Source organism: Teleopsis dalmanni, chromosome X (assembly GCF_002237135.1).
Source record: "Teleopsis dalmanni isolate 2A chromosome X, ASM223713v2, whole genome shotgun sequence".
Classification (NCBI taxonomy): Eukaryota; Metazoa; Arthropoda; class Insecta; order Diptera; family Diopsidae; genus Teleopsis; species Teleopsis dalmanni.
Genome location: NC_051848.1, coordinates 76,838,136 through 76,860,627, shown reverse-complemented (window position 1 = coordinate 76,860,627; position 22,492 = coordinate 76,838,136). Strand labels below are relative to the sequence as shown.

At 30.7% G+C, this 22,492-nt stretch overlaps 1 protein-coding gene across 1 annotated transcript in view; it reads right to left on the bottom strand.

Moving 5' to 3' along the window:
* Window positions 1–19,430, bottom strand: part of LOC119688565 (laminin subunit alpha-1) — a 50,900-nt gene extending 31,470 nt beyond the window's left edge. Inside the window, exon 1 of the mRNA XM_038103238.1 lies at window positions 19,379–19,430. Coding sequence (XP_037959166.1) covers window positions 19,379–19,430 — 52 coding nt within the window. The remainder of the gene's footprint in view (window positions 1–19,378) is intronic.
* Between the last annotated feature and the right edge of the window lie 3,062 nt (window positions 19,431–22,492).

The following is a 22,492-nucleotide window of genomic DNA, read 5'->3' as shown; positions in this document are numbered from 1 at the left end:
ATTTTTTTTAAGTTTTGATATGTAGTATTTTAAGGGTTCAAGTCGCACATTGCGGCTGTTGATATTGTAAAAAAAAGTACATTTTACCTAACTACTTTAATTTTATTAAATAAATCTTATGAAGCACGATTTATAATGATCATTGCGCCATCAAATTCGCTTTTTCGTTTTTTTTTATTAATAATTAATTGTTTAAATTTAATAATTTGTTTATTACATATTATATTGCTTAAAATGAATTGATTAAATGATTGATTGATCTGTCTGTCAATAATTTTACTGACTCATCAGACGGTAATAGTTTTTTAATTGGCTGATCGTTGGCAATGTTTTGAATGATGCTCTACAAATCAAGTGATTAATTGATTGGTGGTACTTAAATGTCGAACCTTTTGTATTGATTGGAATATGCATTTTTCGGATTTTTTATTTTGCGTTTATACAAACATAACTTTGACCTATTTTCAAAAAAGTGTTTAAAAATTAATTGGCTTAAAAGAAAAACTTATTCCCATATTTTTTATAATACACAGTGCGAAAATCTATTAAATTGTTCTTAATGTACCCTTACTTATTAAAAATTTATGAAGCATATATGTATATGATGACAAATAAATAGATTACTGGATTACTACATACTTTAACAATAAATTTCATTTAGTTTCTTATTGAAAAATGTTATATATGTAAAAATCAAATCAACCAAGGGCTTCTTAATAAGAGATCGAAAATATGTGTCTTATATCTCTTACAAAATCATGAATTATCGCGATAACAAACAATACATCTTCATTATCAAGCGTACATTGGAAATATAATGTTAGTTATACTATATATAACGAAATAAATTCCTTAAATTTTACTGACATAAACAGTTCCACATTATCAGATCCGTATATTATGTTAGTGATGCGGCCTAAATGCTATTTATGAGGTGGGAAATTGTCTTTATGTACTAGCACTATATCTCCAAAATGAGCACTTGCCACAGATGAGCGCCATTTGCTATGCTCTTCCAATGTGCACTCCATTTCTTTTCAGTATATTTGTAAAATGTAAAACTAACTTGTTGCCGTCGTTGTCTAAGTGAGAGAAGTCAGACGTAGTAAAATTGGGCTCATTGGGCTCTGTGAGAAACTCTTTTTATTTTGTAGGCATTATTTGACTGCAGAATCTTTATGTATTGACACAGAGAAGATGTGACTGTGAAAATAATTACATGGTACGAGTATATATTTCAATGTACTTAGCATGTACATTGTTGCTTGGCATGTACTTTAAATTATGATTTGTTACCAGCAGTTTCAGAGCACCTTTTCATATATCATTAATCTCAATCTTAATACCTCGGTTTAAAACACTAATGCAAAGTGATTATTAACCGTCACACTTAAAGGCCGTCTAAGTCATCACAAACGGTGCTGCTTCACTTCTTGTCGTCGATCGAGTGTTGTATTTTAATATGATATCGTCAATTTGACGCGATTCATTTCAAATCTTGTTATTTAAGGGCCTTGTAAGAGCTTCACTCCGAGCTTATTTTTGAGTATTCATTGCATGGAGATTTTGATTATTACTGCGGTTTAGATTTCATGTAATTCGTAAATTAACACTCTCATTATCACATGCTTTGATTCGTGACACAAAAAATCTATTCACATTTAGGTGTTGGGATTAATAATGCGATTAATAACTACTATCGGATTTTTGCACAATAGTGGTGTTGTCATACTATTACTTAAACGGTGAAGCTTTAGCACTTTTCTGAAAAATAGAAAATAATTTCTAAAGCAATACTAGTTTGAAGTTAGAAGTAGTTTAATTGTATGACCTGGTATATTAAAATATCCATAAGTCAAAAAAAAAACAGTAAAAATGTCTGAATATATTAAAGCAAAAACGAAGACAAATCATAAAAGAAGAATTTGCCCATTTCCCTAGAAGAAAAGATTTGATTTAATTTGAAAATTTCTGTAGAAAACTAATTAAAACTATTTTCAATATATAAGAAAATACGATAAGTAAAAGTGGTGACGTGAAAAATATAAGCCTATATTTGTACTATATGACATTGCCACCATTATACTATATTATACTATATTATACCAATTGAGCCTTTATTCTAATTTTATGTTTATAATTAAATGATTTCATATAAATAATAAAATAAGTTATTAAAATTAGCAGCATAAAATTTTTTCGTATGATTTGCAACTTAGTTTATTAATGATAACCAGAAAAACTGAAATTTAATAGAGGAAAAAAATTATTATGATAGTTTATGTTATATTTGATCAGCGAAAGCATAAATTATACTTGTAATTAAAGTGGCAGGAACAGCAACCTCCAGTCGCAGTAAAATCACAGGCAACAACAGCAGTTGGGATAATAAGAGTTTAGAGTCTGAAGGCTTTGTGGCTTAAGTGCATTGGCAACGTGTTTCGAGCTACTGATTTTCTTATTAATTTTAATTTTTTCTTTAACCACTGCCTCTCGATTGGATGGCAATTCATGCCACACGATGAAATACGCCTTCATTGCACTTCGTGACAATAGGTATAAAAAAATATTTTAACAATTTTTAAATAAATAAATTATGACAGCAGGAGCAACTCACAGACAACGTAGCGCACTTACGGCAACAATACAGAATTCGAAGAGAAGATTTTGGAGAACGAACTAGTAGTTTCGATTTCTTTCATATCTCACTTTCACAGTTGAAGGACAAGGAGAGTTAGATTAATTTGCCACATAGACCAGTGTTTCCCATTGTAGAGCGTATATCCCCACAGGTATACGCAGGAGAAAAATTTGATTGTTGAGGAGAGGCACTTAAAATAATTCAAATAATGTCAATCGTAAATATGGACCACAAGTGACCGTAATATCCTACCACTGCTGCAGTAAAATAAAAAAATATGTGAAAGTAAAAAGAAATGAAAGATCGTTTGGTAAAAAGTGAAGCTTTTTGTTATGATTACTGCTATTAAGTTTCTATAAAACCATAGAAGCGGGTGTCCCACAGGGTAGTGTAATAGGCCCTGTCCTTTATCTACTTCGTACAGCCGACATCCTAACCTCAACTAATGCAAATGAAATGATTGCTACCTTCGCAGACGATACTGTACTACTTGCGTCAGACTCCAACATTGACATCGCTAGAGGTAAACTCCAAAAGAATCTAAACATGGTTTCTGAGTAGTTCTTGTACTGGGATATAAAAATGAATAGAGACAAAACCACATAAGTGACGTATACTAACAAAAAATTTGTGAATAAGCGGTTGCTTCTATATGATGTACTAATACCAACAAGTACCAAAGCCAATTATCTTGGAATAACAATAGACCAGAAACTTACTTGGAAACATCACATTATCCAAAAAAGAAATGAAATGAAACAAAAGCTTAGACAACTATATTGGATGTTAGGACCTAAGTCAACACTTTCTTTAAAAAACAAAACACTGGTATATAAAATGGTAATTATGCCATTAATGCGGTATGGTTTCGAACTTTGGGGTACTGCCTCCAAATCCAATATTCACATTATTCAAAGGCAACAATCGAAAATATTAAAAACAATCGTTAATACTGATTGGTATATACGAAACAATGAAATCCATAAAGACTTAGGTGTTGAGCCCATAACCGAGGTGATAAAAGCGGTTAGTGCAAAGCACATAACTCGACCACTGACACATGAAAACTCAGAACTCCAGACATTACCGACGAAAGAATCAGCTCACACCAGAAGACTAAAACGCACATTCCCAACAGACTTAATAAATATTATATTCTTATGTAATTGTTTCTTCACGTTTCTTAACTTACTCACTGAAAAAATTGTATCTGTTAAATATTGATTTAATATTCCGTATTTTGCTTTATATACTAAAATTCTCACAATTACTTATTGCCATTTAGCAAGGCAGATGTAATTATCAATATATATGCTAAAAAAAAGTTACTTATCTAGAAGCTTAGCGCTATGAGTAGCGCTATTAAGTTCTTATCTAGAAGAATAAGAACAAAAAATTCTATTGATCGCTAGGAGTGGGATGAAACTCGATTAATCTGCTTAGGCAACATAATAATAATTAAAATGCTTGAGTGGGGCATGACACAAATAGGTTGGGATGTACTGATATAGACCCTCTTCTCTCACCAATATACAATTATTGTTAGTTAGGTACTAAATATAAAAACAACACAAAATAAAAACTAAAAATTAAATATTTATACGTACTAAAGTCAAACAATTATTAATTTAAAAATTTGTTATAAGTTCCAATACCAATACTTCCTAGGTTATAGGAAGTGGTTCTAAAATTGTCGATATGTTACCCTGATAATTCTCTAAAAATTTAATAAAATTTATTATATTTAATAACAATATATATTACATACACTAGGCATTTGATTTTATTGATATATTTTTGTAAGTTAAAAAATACATAAGTCGAGTGCTTAGAACCTAACAGCTAAAATATCAATCTATTAAAATTACAGACCAAGCTAAGTTTATAGACCATGGTAAAAGAGTATTTTGCTAAAAAGAGTAAACATTATTGATAGAGTGATTTACTAGCAAAAGTAAATTAAACATTAACTATGGAAAAGTACTATATATAGAGAAATCCGTAGAAAACATAAGTTCTAAACTGTTTATTAAAGAAAGTCTAGGAGATACTAAAACAGAGACTAATATGAGGCTTAACGCAACTGTCACAGACAGAAGCAAACAAATAAGAATAAATTCAAATAATAAAAACCTAAAAACATGTTGTTATAGACTCACTAAAAGTGGACCAGGACAAAAACCACTCCTATTTTGAACTACTCTTAGTCCTTTATATATTTAATTTGAATATCAGGGCATGAGAGATACGAAGATAATAAAAGGTTTCAGTTCCAATTCACATGACTTCGAGGCAGTTCCTTCATAGTTCTCTACCTACTCTAAAAGTAAACAAAAGTTTCAAAAGCAAAATTTGCAACCGAAAAAAAAATATGCTGACTTTTGTAAGATCTGAAAGGGTATATGGTGCTGTGGGCAAAAAAATTTATTAATTAAAATGGAAAATATTTTTATTCTAACAGAAAATTTATAAAAATTTAAATACATTTTTTCAAATATTTATAAATAAATAGGTGTAGAATAAATACGTGAATAAATATCACTAAGAAATAAATTAGAATTTATATAAATTCTGTCATTTGGATCAGAAAACTGCAGATTGCTGATGTGGCTTGACTTAAAAGCAATTATCTAGGATCTGGGATTTAATTCTGAAATACTCAGTTAAAATTAAATAAAATTATGTTGTTAGATTTTTTAATAGTTTAGAGTAAGGTGATTTATATTGTGGGATGCACAAGATACATTTTTGGTTATATGGCTCCTATAACCCAAACTATTATTACTAAACTATTATAATAATTAGCATAATGACGAATCTGGTTATAATACCAGATTTGTTAGGAAAATATTAACAACTTGAACAATATTTGATTATTTTAATACAATATTATTACTACTTGTGTCATATGTAGTAGTCTCGTTTGCTAACTATGACCACCAGGTGAACGTAGCACACATATAACTTCCAGGCTGTAACATGGTCAATGGCTGTTCAATGAAGTTAACTAAGTTTTTAAAGTTTTTCAAAGCCTATAATTTATTAATTTTTTTTTTAAATGAAACTATTATTTTCATATTTTCCTTTTCTGTTTCTATTTGAATTTTTATAACTTAGAAGCAGTTTGCAATTTCGCAAAATGACTGATTGACCAACAGCCTTCGGTAATAGTTGTCGTCATCGTATAATAGTGGTGATGGTGGTAATATTCATTAAAATTGTTATTAAATTTTTTTTTTTTTTCAATTTTTTTAATTTTTTCAATTTTTTCAATTTTTTCACAAAATTTATGCAAACAGGTTAATTAACTCAAATTAAGGTTTCATAAAGCCTTGAACAGGAGAAAAACTATAAAAACAAAGCCAGAAAGGCAACGACGGCAACAATATCAGTCAAGAATCGCGCTCTGAAAAGTTGCTGTATGAGTTGCGCATGCGCTGTCGCTGTCTATTCATGGTGGTCAAGTAATTCATTTTTTGTAACCAGATTTATGCAATGAAGATATAAAAAAATCTAGTAAAATACATATTTTATAGACAAAAACGAATAATAGTGCAAATCGGGACTTGTGAAATTAATTTATTGCATTACCAGACCGTATAGCATATAGGCTGAAAAGAAAATATAGGTTATAAATGGGCGTTGACAGCGCCAAGATGATTGTCACCAAGGAATATTAAATATTCTTTAAGTATTGGTTTTATTCTTTTTTCTATATGATTAATAAAACTTTAAAGTGATTAGCTGAATGACGTATACTTCCTGCATAAGTAACATCAACACCAAACGAAATTAATTTGACGCAGAAATATATTTTACACCTATAAAGATTGAAAAGTATTTATGTTAGACAACTGATTTGTGACAAATCTTCAAGCTGTGTTATTTTCATATGTACGCTTTACTAAGATCACTCTTTAATAATCGTTATAACATATTTATCATAAAATGTAGATATCTCACATTGTATGAAGAACTTGATGCGTCATATATTGTTTGTAGTAGAATAACAAAAAAATAAGTATTCTATAGAGCACCAGCCAAAGCAAAGCCAAAGCCCACGGGCCTCATGCATCCGCGGTTAATATTTTTGGGGCTCCCGACGTGTTACTAATCTACCACAATTAGGCAGCTTTTCCTTGTTATATTTTAGTAACATCACATTATTTTATTTTTATGTTAATTTACTAAAATGACAAATGATTTTATATATATTTCTTCTTGATTCTTCTTCTTCTTCTTGAGTTAGTGCTATTACGCACTTTTACTCTATAATGGCTAGGGGGCTTATCTCTACCCCACACTAGGCTTTAACTAGGCTAAAAAAAATCATATCATTTATTTGTCTTTTAGTTGATGACGGACCTTAAATCAGTATATCTTCCTGAGAGTCCAGAAGTGGACTTGAGGATTGTTAGGGCGGGGTTAATTAGCGTATCAACTTTAGTGAATAATTTTAGAGCTCTGTCTCTGATATATTTTTTCACTGAGTCAATTTCTTTGTACATAATTTTAACATTACATTAAAATAAAATATTTTTTGTATGTCATCAATTAATATTAATAATAGTGATATTGATATTACTTTATCTTTTAGATAAAGTAATTTTTATTTTTCTCTGGAAAAATTATAAAAGTATGTATTTATTTCTGCGGCCCACCGACCTATTTAGTGATTTGTATTGGCCCCCGATTTTATCTGGTCTGGACAGCCCTGCTATAGAGATCAATTGTAATCGCTGAGATCAAGTTCAAGTCATTGACAAAATGCTCTGTCATTATTAATGAGAAATTTATGATAATTAATTATATGTACATTAGACCATTGTAGTCGTTATTGTCTCCGTGCATACACACTTTTGATAAATGATTGTTGCATTAAAACCTAAACATGTGCTGCTGATCTATTGATAGGTTGAAGTTAATACATAAATCAAACACAATTACTTGCTTAAAATCAAGTATTTTTAACGGATTAGTAGTTCTAGTTGTATGTTCAGTTAGCAAATATTAATTGAATAATATTCAAATTCAATAATACATATATTGAACACTTCCTTAATGTAGATCAATAGTGTTGCAAAATGGTTTTATGTTAAACATAAAAATTGAAACCAGATGCCTAAAATATATACGATAAATCTATTAAGAAATTTAACCACTTGAAATCCATGTTTTATTCAGTCGGCTGTTAGTATTTCGTTTTAATTCAGTTTTCATAATGATTTCATTTGATTGACTTTATCAGTCAAAGCATTGAAATTCAAATAAAATTAAAAGTAAAATTAAAATTTTAACGTGCAATTATTTAATTTACTTATTACTATTTAAACTAAATATGTATAACATTTTCTTAAAAGGAAATCAAAAAAATCAACCCAAGAAACTGGGTTATTCGGAGAAGACCATGTGCAAGACTGGTTCGGTGTGCGTGAACATGCATGATAATGCTGAGAAGAGATCAACTAAAGGAATAACTTAACAAATACATGTTAAGAAGCCGAGAAAGTCGTAGGTCACATATGTTGTTTATTTGTATAAGACTGTGAAGAAAGTTCGCAGAGCGAATTCTAAAAGCCTGTACAGATTTCTCAGACTTTTAAGCTCCTATGGTTTGAAAATGTATTAAATAGCTGATAATTAGTCTATCAAATAACGCCATCTTTTTATTGTGTAATGTTTACTGCATTCTCATGCAGAAACTGTATTACCGAGTAGTATTTAGAAATTATTTACGGGTAACAAAATGGTGTTATAGGTTCACTTTCGCCTCCATAATTAGTAGAATAACAATTTTTATTTAGAATAATAAAATGTTTAGTAGAATAACAAATTTGTTTATTAAAGAACCAGCACAAACACAAAAATGACGTCAACCTATAGATTCAACGCAGAATCAGTCTTGCCAACAGATGTTACCTCCCGGTAAGTAGGCAATTGCGAAATAAAGCTCTCTGTCGACAAACAAAAATCACGCTTTACAAGTCTCTTATCATGCCTGTCCTGCTGTATTGTGCAGAAGCCTGGACAATTACCAATAGTGATGAGAAAGCGTTAGGAGCATTAGACAGAAAAATTCCTCCGAAGATCTATGGTTCCTTACGCGTTGGAGACGAGTATCGAATTAGATGGAACGATAAGCTGTATGAGCCATACCGCGACATTGACATAGTTAAATGCATAAAAAATTCAGCAGTTTTACTCGCTTGGTCATGCCGTGCGAATGAAAGAAAGTGCTTCGGATAGAAAGGTGTTTGATTCGGTACCCGCAGTTAGAAAACGCAATAGAGGACGTCCGTTTTTTCGGTGGAAAGACCAGGTGGCCAATGATTTAGAGGCGCTCGGTTACCAACTGGAGATAGCAAGCAACTAATTGGGCTGGCTGGCGGAGGCTCTTCGAAGCTGCCAAGGAATGACAGTTATCTTAAATACGTCACTCAATCTCAACAAATTTGCTTGATCAATTCCATAGAATCGATAATTCTTTGTAAACATAATCCTTTTAAATACTTAACGACATAAATTCTTAAAAGAAGCTAGAAGGTATGAATATATATCAAATTAAGTACTATCATAGATTGCTTTCAGGACATGTTTAACGTAACTTATTTTTAAGTCCTTTTGACAAAATGTAAATCATGTGAAAGGCTTTAGTTGGTACAAGGTTTGAATTGATTTTAACATAATTTATAATCTAAAAATACAACACAATATAGCTAAAGATATTTTAATATATTGGGCTTATTTAAAGTTTATCATTCGAAACTTAAACCATTTAAAATGATTTTCCATTCTCTGGTGTATTTTCAGAGTTTATTAGATAAACAATTTTTCTATAGTTAATAACTTTAAAACAGTTCTATTCTAAATAGTTCAGGTCTATCTATTTATACACTTCAGTCAGAAAGTTGATATTAAAGCATTAAAATTTTAGTTATAAATAAGCATTTTAATTTGGACAACATATTAATCATATACGCAGTAGACAAAAAACCCGATTGACTACAGAATATTTCAAAATAAGCCGTCTTCTCGAAAAATAGACACAACTTAGCCTTAAGAGATTTAAAGTAATGAAATCACTTATTTAAGTAACTATGTACTTTACTTTTAAGTAACTTTATAAACTTAATCTACATAATATCAAAACTGAATTTTTTAGACGTCGAGTAGCGCATATATGATTGGGAACTATAATATAATGCAATGTGTGGGTTTACGAATTTTAGGAACAAATCGTAAGCAGGGACCGAAAATAACAGTTATGATGAGTACTTGGCAATACTCGAAACAGCGTTGTATGGTCAACCAAATTTCAATTAATTAAAAAAATTTTTGTCCTTGTCTTTTCTTCGCTAGTCAAATCCATCTAATTTCTAAATAGTTTCTTGATATCATAAAGATGCGCCACTATCGGTAAAAAATTACCATTACTATTATCATGTGCTTTTTATTTTTCTACACACAAATAACTCTAACTGCCTCTTATTTTAAAACGCACAAATAACTGTTATTTTTGCTTTAAAAACACAAAACTCAAGAATAACTTTTATTTTTGTCTTAAAAATATAAAAATCAAGAATAACTTTTATTTTTGTAAACAAAATATAACTCATACGGCGTGTCTGATTATATTATATTATTGTTAGCGGATGTGGCACTGCGACCATCGGATCTATTGTGCCCCCTTCTGGGTTATCAATAAAAATAAAAGTAGTATAGAACCTAATTTAAAGAGTTTTATTGCCTATACCGTAAGAATATAATTCTCAGGAGCGTATTTCGTATGTGCATTAGTGCAAGGCATTCTAACAGCACATGTGATCCGTCTCCTCATTCTTTTCACAGAATCTACAGTTTGCATACCTAGTCTCGTAAGGTATTTTAGTGCCCTGTTAGGATTCCAGTGATGATTCTAAGTTGTTCTTTTGATAGGTCCGTACAATCTTGGTATCTCTTATTGTTATAGGTACCAATAAGTGATTTGGATTGTGTTAATAGTGTTATATTATCCTATTAATCCTTTTTGTTCTGGTTCTCATTTATTTTTATGAAAGAAAGGAGCGTATTATGTCCTAGTCCACATAAAGATTCCGGCCCCATCATCAGTGTGGCTGCTCCTCTCCTGGCTAGTTTGTCCACGTATTTATTTCCACGTACACCAGTATATCCCGGTACCAAAAGAAGCATGTCTGATATATTTAGAAACGAAAATATGAAATGCATTTTGCATGTAAGGTGATTGTTTTTGTAATTTTTTACACAAAATTCATAACAATAAATAATAAATGTGTTTATTTTAACAATTGTTGTATACATATAATTATGATAGACACAATAATTTTTAATTTTGAAAGTAATAAAGAAAAAAGAATAAGCTGACGTTTATAGGTTTCTGTTTAGCTCGAAATCCAGAGCTAATGTATAGGGTTTCCTTAAAATGCTCTATATGAAATCGAAATGCTTAGAAGATTGCTGCACATCAGTTCAAGTCTAAAAACATAATTCATACGTGACCTCTGTCCATAGCCCATATTATTATTGTACGTGATATTTAAATGAAAAACCTTTTCTGTTATATGAAATACTCAATTGTGTTCAGTCTTCTTTCAGTTCACTTCGCACTTATGACAAATATATTATCGATTACTGCTTGTATGGGAAGGCGAAATTTTTATATTAGTTTTTTCGTATATGAAGTGCAACGGATGTGTTCATTTAGATTTTGGCTCGACTGTTAGATTGTGAATATTTGAATTAAGCACGTTTTAGAGATATATTAATTCGAAAAATAAGCGCAATGTACCCTTTGTGGAGCTTAAATTAGATTTAACAATAAGGTTAATTGGAGTTTCGGTCTCAAAGTACGTAGTCACAGTTTGGAGTATTCGCTCGATTTGACTTGATGGCGACACGCCAGTAACAGATTTCACTGTTTGCTTAACACTTAAGAAATAAACGACGTTGCGTTTCTAATGCCAAGCTAAGTGCAGTCGTGCAAATTGCACATTAGTGCCTTTCTTGCACTCCAAATGACACTGTGTAGTGTTCGACAATAAAGCAGAAAGTTAAATTTGCAACGAAAAATAAAATACTTTTAATTAAAAACATTTAAACCTTAATTTTGTGCACTTTACGTGTTAACACTTTGTTGTCAAAACACTTAAAAATGTGTTAATTGTGTTAATAGAACGTGTAAGTGCACTGAATTTATGTGATTGCACAATCCACGAAACTGAATGCTTTTTGGCACAATGTTTGTTGTATATTTTCAAGCAATTTAATTGAATAAACTAATTAATTAATTAATTATAAATACGTATTACTTGAAGACTGCTGAGCACTGGAGAAAAAGACACAGTTTTGACTTATTTATTAGATTTCAATGAAATAAATAAAATAATGTTTTATTCAAAAAAATTTATTATTATATTAGTATTTAGTTAAATTAGAAATTATATTATTCAATGGAGTTAGTAAGAATTTATCAAACTTATAAAATTGGTGCCGAGTTTAATTCAAAGTAGTCATCCCTATTACTACTAAATAATAGGCTATGAATGCATCCCGACATAAAAGATTTATTGTGCGTCTAAAGGCCTAACTAAGATTCCACTTCCAAGGTAGTTAAGTCTACGTCTTGCCGCCGCTAGGCAGTTGCTTACAATATGCTTTCATGCTTCCTTCTCCTCATGACAGAGTCGACAGGAATCATTTTTTACCGAACCTATAATCTTCATGTGGTAATGCACCCCGACATAAAAGATTTATTGTGCGTCTAAAGGCCTAACTAAGATCCCGCTTCCAAGGTAGTTAAGTCTACGTGTTGCCGCCGCTAGACAGTTGCTTACAATATGCTTTCATGTTTCTTTCTCCTCATGACAGAGTCGACAGAAATCACTTTTTACCGAACCTATAATCTTCATGTGGTAATTGAGTCTACAGTGTCCTATAAGAAGTTCAGTGTAGATTTTAATATCCTTTTTGCTAGTGTTCAAGTAGATTTTGTTTCTCTCGTTCACATAATATGTTGTTTGTGAAGCTATGAAGCTATCACCCCACAGAAGTGCTCAAGACCAATGAAAGTGGTACATGCATCCTTTTTTGATAGGGAAGCTATTTCATTGCCCTTCATGTCCCGGTACCCACATAAGAGTAACATACTACCTCAATGCTAGAGTATTGAGAAGTTTAAATCATACCCACACCAACTTTGATTGGAGTAAACAGTTTGCTAAAGATTTTAAAACTGCTAGGCTGTCCTTAAGAATGCATATTTTGGAACCTTGGGTGCTCCTGTGTAGGCACTCTCTCACACATAGCTTTAAGGCATAACTTCCATTGCGATTGCTTTGCAGAATTTCGAATCTATAAACCTTGCTCCTGCAGTGCATTCTAATTGAATTAGGCATATTAAGTAATATTATAAGTTAAGTTTTATGTTAGAAAGAGTTGTGACTACAATGAGTGCCAGATTCGGAACAATACAGCATAAAAATACATATATTCTTATGTCAACAATATCTGTATCGTTTTTAGAAAGAATAAAAGGAATTTTTGATAATGTTTTCTCATTACAAATGAAACAGAGGTCTGCTGGTATGATTTTTATTTAAGAAGCTACGGAATAATGTGAACTCAACTCTTGTTAGCATTAATTTCATGGAATGCATCAAGTGTTTTGCGGGTACATTACCTTTCAACCAGTTAAGTAATGAAGTCACTTTTAATAGCACTCTTTTGCATCTACTAGATGTGATTGTATGCAAAAATTCGTGAAAATAAGATCAGGTTCACCAAAAAAATATTATGTTCCATTACAGCTTACAGTTATGTTACATAGTCCTACAACTCTCTAAAATCCATAGCTAAAAGAAGTATATTAAAGAACGAATATTGTCATAATATTTAGTTTTTCGCCAAATTTAGCTTCCTTGTCTACTGAAAATGAACCATATGAAGATATCCTATTTACTGATGAATGGAACTTTGCAGATCTTGCGAATAACCAAGAGATATCCTAGAGATAGGGTGCTAGGTATATAGATAGGAAGTTGAGGAAATCCATGTTCAAAAATAAAATCATTCCGACAACTAAATATCTTTTTTATTATTCATTCGAATTTAGGTTACAAATAAACGGTGACATGAGGCCCTTAATTATAAATTTTGTTATTGCTGAATTGCAAAAATTATTCTAGTATGAGTAAAGTAAGTCTAGTTATTGTTTGGGCACCAATATCAAAATAACTAAGGACATATTTAATTCCGATCAAAAATCTACTAATTAAGAAAATATAGGTGAATGTGTGTTTTAAAGGTAGAATCCTGACATTGACATGGTAATAAAATTTTGTTCTGCATGCAATTAAAATATTTAAACTTTTGTTTTTATAATATCATATCTTTAATATGGCATATTTATGAATATACATAAAGGCAACTATTTTCGTATAAAAGTGTTTAAATGCAATTAACCTCTTTTGTTTAGTAAAACAAAGACAGACTTACAGATAGACTTACGGACAGGCTGCCAACCATATATGGGCGAACATGTCTTGCCACAAGCGCTTTGGAATTAACACTAAACGACGGACTAGCATTCAGTAAACGGTATTAGCGCAACGGCACGCAATCGGACTGCTCATTTAGCTCTTTGGCTAAAACAACAAACTCCTTACAACACTGACATTTAAACCAGCTGTGATTGATTTAAACGGCGACTCAAAATGACACATTAATTTGCATTTTAAATAAGAAAAACGCAATCAACGTTATGAATGCGATAAATGCAAAAAAACATGAATAATATGAATAGTATAGTAATTTGCGAAATGAGTTGTAATCGTTTAAATATATTAAATAATTGAAATTGAAATATTGTGCATTGATTAAAGTATTAACGAATATAAAAAAAGTAATGGAGCTGTGAATCTGTCTACCATAATTTAAGCTTCAATAAAGCTGAGTAGTAGTTTACGTATTGAATATAAAATCTTTACAAGATAAGGGTCACTGTTTATATTATGAGCATTGGCAACCCTAGATAATGCTAGATTCAAGAAGATATTTCCACTGGGTATGACATTTTTGATCAATATTTTATCTAGAACACTTTTTTTACTATAAGAACTTATTATTATATAAGATCTTTATTATAAGAGTTGTGCTGTTTGGAATGACTTCAAAAATGTGTTTCAACAAAAAATGATCATATGCAGTGCAAATGTCTGTGCAATGATTATTATCCAGTCAAAAAATACAACAAAGAAGTCGGGTCAATTCTTGACAACCATAAAAGGTTTTTTTAATAAATTTTATCGCAAACATAGTTCGCCCAAGGACCAGATTCATTCAAAGTCATCCATAAATAGTGGTTATTTCAAAAAACATTCATATTGTGCATTGGGAACTTTAGGTACTATATACAATATTGCGTAATCGATCATAAAACTGTGAAAATAATTTGTTTTTATTGAATATAACATAATTTAACAATAGCTATATAGTTTTTAACAAAAACTATCGATTGGAGTGAAAAAATGCTTAAGAAATACAAAGACGGCGCATCATAAGACGTGAATAAGATTTAAACAGTTGACAAATCGATGTAGACTGTATTGGTGATTCATGAAGAACTCTGAGATTAACTTAGTTTGACTCTATGGGCGATATTACTATTTAACACTTGACATTACCAGTTTAAAAATTATAGAACAATTTCAAAATCCTGATAAAATGCAGATGGAATTCCTGCAGAATGCTTTAAAGCAAATCCAGATGTGACAGCAGGACTATTGCAGCCGCTATTTTTACATATCGGGATGTTGTGGCGTATTACAATCAATTGTACAGCAAATACGGCTTCGTAAATTCAGATGTTTGAGTCATACACTGCAGAAAAACACAGACGATGTAACACCAACCGTACTCTGCAGGAACCCTTAAGGAAGAAGAACACAAGGTAGACCAAGCAATACTTGGCGTAGAACCATAGAACGCGAAACGAATAAGTCAGTAAGTAAACTAAGATATATTGCAAGAGATCAACAAAATTAAAGAAACTTTATGAAAAACTTATTTGAATAGGCTAAGTTCGTAAAATCTGAAATTGTAATAAACATGTTAATAATAATAATAATAAAAAGTAGCATCTTTTTTATTTCGTATAGTTTCATACGAAAGGTAAATACATAATTATCGAAGAAGTTTAGTCTGTTTCCAATTAGAGACGAGCATCTGCTAAAGAAGTATTTAACTGTTTCCTCTTGTTTCTTATATTCACATCCTTTGCAATATTCATGTGAGGATAATCTCAGTTTAACAGCATGTGCACTAAAGACCCAGGAATTAGTTACTTAAACTATAATCTTATAGTTGTCCTCTCTTGATATGTGTCTATCAAGCTGCAGTCACACTTATCTAGTTGTCAAATAAACACGGAGACTTGTTCCGCTGAAGACCATATGTTTTCGTAAACTCATTATTTTTCGAATATAATTACAAATTACGTCGCCCTGACTTCCTTGGATTAGCAGAAATGCCAGACTTATTGAATCTGGAAGATCAAATTGTTTAAATAGAATAGCGTATAGAGTTACAATGGAAATGATAGTAAGTGAAGCTAAGGCTCCTCTTTCCCTGGAACTATGAAGATATCACAATAAATAGCTGATATCTGAATCATGTTGTTGTTAATCCCTTTAACTCCTATAGGGGCATAGTGCCTCTCTTAAAACATATTTCCAACTAAATTTCTGTATAAGACGATATTTAAGATAGATAATCTAAAAATAAGCTTAACAAAGTAAACTCAGATGGAAAAGCAAAAACTGTATTAAGCAAATATTATCTGAACCCCTTCGTAATTTATTCTTGTGTTTGGAAACATCAAAGTAAATTACAAAGAAATAATATTTCATTGCAAAAGAAAAGATACAAATCTGCTTTTTATCTTCAAAAACATGTATATATCAATCCAAAAATACGCAGACTGAATTATGATTATAGAAATCTTTTCATAGAAGTGAGTCATGACATAGAAAATTAAATAATCGTCGCGTACAGGTTCGCGCACAATAGGCGTTGTTTGATCTTCTCTATTTATTTCTTTTAAACAATTTTTGTTTTCACTTTTTGAAAATTGCAATTTTCACATAAATTTGTAGAAAAAATTAAAATTTTTTTTTGAAAAATATGATGTCTTCTAAAAATAATCACATAAAATATAATTTTTAGCTAACAGCAAATTTTAAGCACTCAAAGACTGACTTTGTATACAGGCAAAGCAATAACATATACTAAAAGATCCAATATAAAATTAATTTAGGAGATGAAAGAGCTTACAACATTGACTCGTAAAACTGACGAATTGACTGACAGACTTCTATGAACAGACAATTGATTTTGGTGCTAATATGTTATGAGCCATTAAAGCTATTTTACTTTTCTGTAATTATGCAGACAACTCCGATAGAGTGGCGATTTATTGAAGTATCTAAGGTGTTACTTGAAAGGATAAACATTATGGACTCTTTAAAATATTCAATGATGTGTGAATAAGCATACACCTTTAGCGGAAGATTTTTATTCAAGAGGTCTGTTGAAATGTTTATAGGTTTTGAGACCATAATTACATTTCATATGTTGAAAAATTATTATTTATGTATAGTATATTATTAGAGGCAGTTAAATTAATATATTTGGTATGGACACTTTGTTTCAAAGTGTATGTATATGGTTATTAAATATTTACCTTTAAAAGTACTTTAAAAATTAATAATGCTAACTGCACTTTTAACCTACAAAATATTTTAAATGAGGATTGACAGTTTGCAACTTAGTTTTAAACTTTACAACACTAATTTCTTACAAGTAAAAAAAACTGTTCCTTCGTTATTAAAACTGCTTTAAAGTGTTTAGTCACTCGAACTATGTAATTATGTAACTACATAACACGTCATCATTTCAGAGGTTATAAATAACAGCTCGTGTCGAATCTTAACCATCTCAAGAAGTACTTCTCTCTTCCTGGTAGCAAACAGTTGTTTGTAAAATATCGTCAGTCAACTACTACGTAGTCAATCAATATTACGTGCGATCTTCCTCGGTTTACTATTTTCCAGGGTTGTGTTTTTATATTTTTTATGTGTATTGTTCTTATTAATGCCTTATACGTATTCTCTCTATATTTATCGAAAGTTTTATGTTTCTTACGATATCTATTATGTTAACATTACATCGAATATGTCATTTAGCGTGTTCACATACTGGAATAAATAACTTCCCTAAATTCGTTTTCGAAGAGTTTTTAATCAGATAAATATTACAGATAAATATTATAAGAAATCAACGCAAAGAAAACAAAAATTATGAGCAGTGACTACTGCTCAACACAATGTCTGGTACTTAAGTTGGGCGCAAAAAACGTAGAGTGCGTGCAAAACTGTCTATGTATGGAGTGTACTCACAACTAGAAGTGACGCTGATGAGAATGTAGCTAAGCGCGTTAACAAAGCTAACTCTAGCTTTGGTGTGCTAAAGAATATATGGACACTGAGTCAAATATCTCGAAAAACGAAACTTCGCATCTTCGAATCAAATATAAAATCTCTGATCATTTATGGCTGAGAAATATGGAAATATTCCAATCGCATTGAGTCAAAAATACAGACCTTCATTAATAAGTACTTGCACAGAATACATGGTATAAGATGGCCTGAAAGAATAAGAAATGAAGATCGGTGAAGCCAACAACAAGAAACCGTTTCAGTTCGGATTGGTCGACGCAATGGATTGGCCGTATACTTCGAAGCCCTGCAAACAGCACTCAGATGGAACATCCAAGGTTCTAGAACGCCTGGACAACCAGCACAAGCATGGCGCAGAACTATAGATAGCGAACTTCATAATGCAAATTATAACTGTTTTAGCTATGTAGTATTCTTTACATTATTCTTGCACTTATTGGTGTTGTTAATATTTATGAAGTTTATGTATAGCTTTGTAACAAGCAGTAAAGATGGTATTGCATCTTTGAGCTGTGTATATCTTTCTCATTGTAAATTTGACGAACGGGCTTTTATAAGAATATCGTCAAATTATGGAAGTACCTGCGATGACTTACTGAATAATGTTCCCCTAATTTCTATACAGGCTCGTATTATTTGTGGATCAAACTCGTTTACGTTTATGCTTTAATTACGTATAGCTCTTTTTTTTTTGTTTTTAAAAACATTTATTGGATATGAATAGTACAATCCTAACTATTTGTTAATTTATTACTATTGTTGAATTGTACTTAGCAGATATTAAGTAACACGTTTACTGAACCAGAGTTCAGGTCCCATAATATCTCTTATTTGAAAAGCAAAATACATTTTAAAAAACTAATAATATAATTGTAACAAAAAAAAAAATAATAATAAATATTAACAATAATAATAATATATTAATAGTAATTAATAATATCCATATATGTACAGAAAATTGTAATTAAATTTGGTAACCATATACCATACAATAATATAAAAAACATACATCAACTAACTCCTTAAAAATAATACGAGTATTGAATAGGGAAAGTATTAATCATGCTGTCCTCTACTATAAATTATTGTCATATATCCAAGTGCTGTCAAAGGTTTTTCAGCAAATGTGAAAAATTACTCTTGGCAATATTTTAACAGAAGACAGGCACTTTTACGGACTTACAAGAAAGCAAGAAAGTCCTCTTACCTGTAGAACGATGGACGGACATAGGTGTACGCACAGATGGCGTAAAATACATGCTGTGGCACGGGTACGTACAAGTGTCAATTGTCAAAATTATGTTAAAAGCTTTTATTTTTCACAACAAATCACCAGATACGCAGGCGAATGCAGAGACAGACATACTTTCAGAAATCTAATCAAAAACAAGTAAATTGCCAGTTTTGTTAAGTGTGAATTTGAATTATGTTTCTATATGTATCTACGGCACAATTAGGTATTTAATGGGCGCAGCTCAGAATATTTAAGTGGGGTCAGACTATGATTAAGAATATTAGTTGAACTACTCACATATTTCTGAGTTCATATCTTGATAATGAACTGTGCAGTATATAATTCTCTGTTTCAGGTTTTACTGGGTTTTTAAAGATTATTTTAAGCTTAACTCTGTTTTATTTTTTTCATTGTACTTGAGGAGTACAATAAGTCAGTTAACTGAAGTAACTACTTTACGATACATCAAGAGACATTACTGTATATTACGAAGGTAATATAGATTAGTTCACAGCTATTTATAATTTATCATTTAATTTAATTAGTATTTTGGGGTGACCAAAGAACTTCATTCTTCATATCAATATCCTTTATTTGTGTAGAAAGATATTATTTTCTAGTTCTAGGCTTTAAAGATGCTTATGTGAAGATAGCATTTTTAACAATAACATAATGTAAATTTTGAACAAACTTTATTAATGTATGCAAAAGCTTTCTATAAAGGATATTGTGTCTGCTCATGGAGCTTATAGCTACTGCTAACTTTGTACTGATAGCTTCATTTCATAATAGTCTAAATATAACCTTGGTAAAAATATTTTATAATATAATAAAATATTTCCTATAAAAACATGTATGTTAAGCAATAGTTTTTAGTAATTTATTCACTGAAATAACTTAAGAAAATATAGAAGGTGAAAACTAAACATTTCAAATCTACAATATGCGTGGGAAAAGTAAAGCAGCATACATTACTTAAGATCTAGATATGGATAAATATGCAGATCGAAGAAGCGTACAACCCTCACATCACTTCCGCTGCTCTTACTCAGGAAGTTAAGTGTCATATATAGAATATTGATCTACAAATAATTTGTACGAATATGCTGCGTTTGGTAAAGAGGAAGATGCTACTGCAAATCAGTTACAGGAGTATATATGTAAGAAAGACTTTGTTTTTCTGATATTTACAAAAAATTTTATTCATAATTTTCTATAATCCATTGAAAATACATAATGGTTAGAGTTAAGAGATTATAAGCTACAATAGACGAACATAGCAACCCATTTTTGGACATATAAACACTTAAAAGACTTTACTAAAATAATTGAGATCTTGAGATACGAAGAAACTATTCGATTTATTTTATTGAGTTTATCCAAAACTCATATACTTCAGGGGGTCTCCAATATCTTCTGCACAATTTTAAAAATTTCTCGGTATATTTGATATTGTATATCAATCGATTCATTCAATTGAGTTTATCCAACACTCATATGCTTAATGGAGTCTCCAATGTCTTCTGCACAATTTTAGAAATGTCTCGGTATAAGATGTTCCTTTTCAAAAAGTGCTACACTGCGTCTCTGACTAAAATGTGCAATTGCATAGAAGTAAATATTTTATTGTGAGCATTTAGCAAATATTGAGTAAGTTGACTTATGCTAATTACAAACTTGTTAAGATTTTTTATGGTATGATATCAGGCTAATTACGGTGTAACTTTGTCGTGCATTTGTTTTAAGATAGATTCAACAAGATAGAGCGTCAAACGAAGCAGTTCAAGCAATTAGAGAGAACACAACATATGTTAACATAAAAACTGTGTACGACAGTAGCCCATAGTATTAAATACAAGAAATGAAATAAAATATTATATATATGTCATGATTATTTTCATAGTGTTCCATTAAAATATTTTTTCAAATTATTTCAGATAAGACTTTTGATATTTTCATAGTTTATTTTCACTTCACCTTATGAAAATATATTATGTCGCACGTTATATTTTAGGTATACTTGAGATACTTTTCTAAAATATAATAGATAGAGATATTTTAAATATTTTGCATATTTTTTACTTTGGTCAGTCACATATAAGAAAATGGTATACTGAAAACATTTTTAAATTTGAATTCAAATTTTCTTAGTTAATGAGAGATTAATATAACGACAATCAACATAAGGATTGGCACTCAAGCGGTATTACTGGTCTAAAAATGATTGCCACTCAAGCGGTATTACTAGTCTTAAAATCTGTCATACTTTATTCAAGTATGATGGCAGTAATCCAACATTAATTTTCGTTAATGAACTGGGAAGAGTAACCACGTCATTTTAAAATGGGTCCCGCGATATGAAAGACCCGAAGGCAGCGAATGAGTTATTTGTTTCGCCAACCGGTGAGTTCAACAGCAATTAAATGAACCTGAGTCATTTCATACTTTAGCAAAAAAGCACGTATTAGTTACTGGGAAGACTTCCAATTCAAAAACTACTATAAGAACTGTTAAAGCAAAAGACAAGCTAAGAGAATCATCAACTTAACTAAAGCAATCTCTAATATACTCTTTACACTGAGAAGATAAGATATTAACATGCTCTCCGCATTTCTGACAGCGCACTGCAGACTGAAATAGTAACTCAACAACATAGATCTTTAAGAGACTAGTACTTATCGATTTTAGGAACAGAATTCTGAAAACGTCTAAGCTAAATTTTCTGTAACTATCTTACACTGAGCAGCGACAGACTTCATCGAGTGGATTTACTTGTTGCTATCCACTCAATACAAAGCCGTTAAGGCTGCTTACGTTTATTGAATGACTATTGATCAATTTAATCAACTGGGTTTAGCACAATAGACTATCTTAGTTGTGGTGTGAAGTGTTCCCCACTTAATTAATAATAATAATCATTTATGATGATATGGTTCCACGAGTTGTTAGTGAAACTCAATTCAACATTAAGGTTACATGTAGAATTCATAACTGGAGCTTCAAGTCGGTAATTGCTCTACATCTTTCAAGAAAAGACTGAGCACGAAAAGACTATTGTATTGTCACATTTTAATCTATTTTCATTAT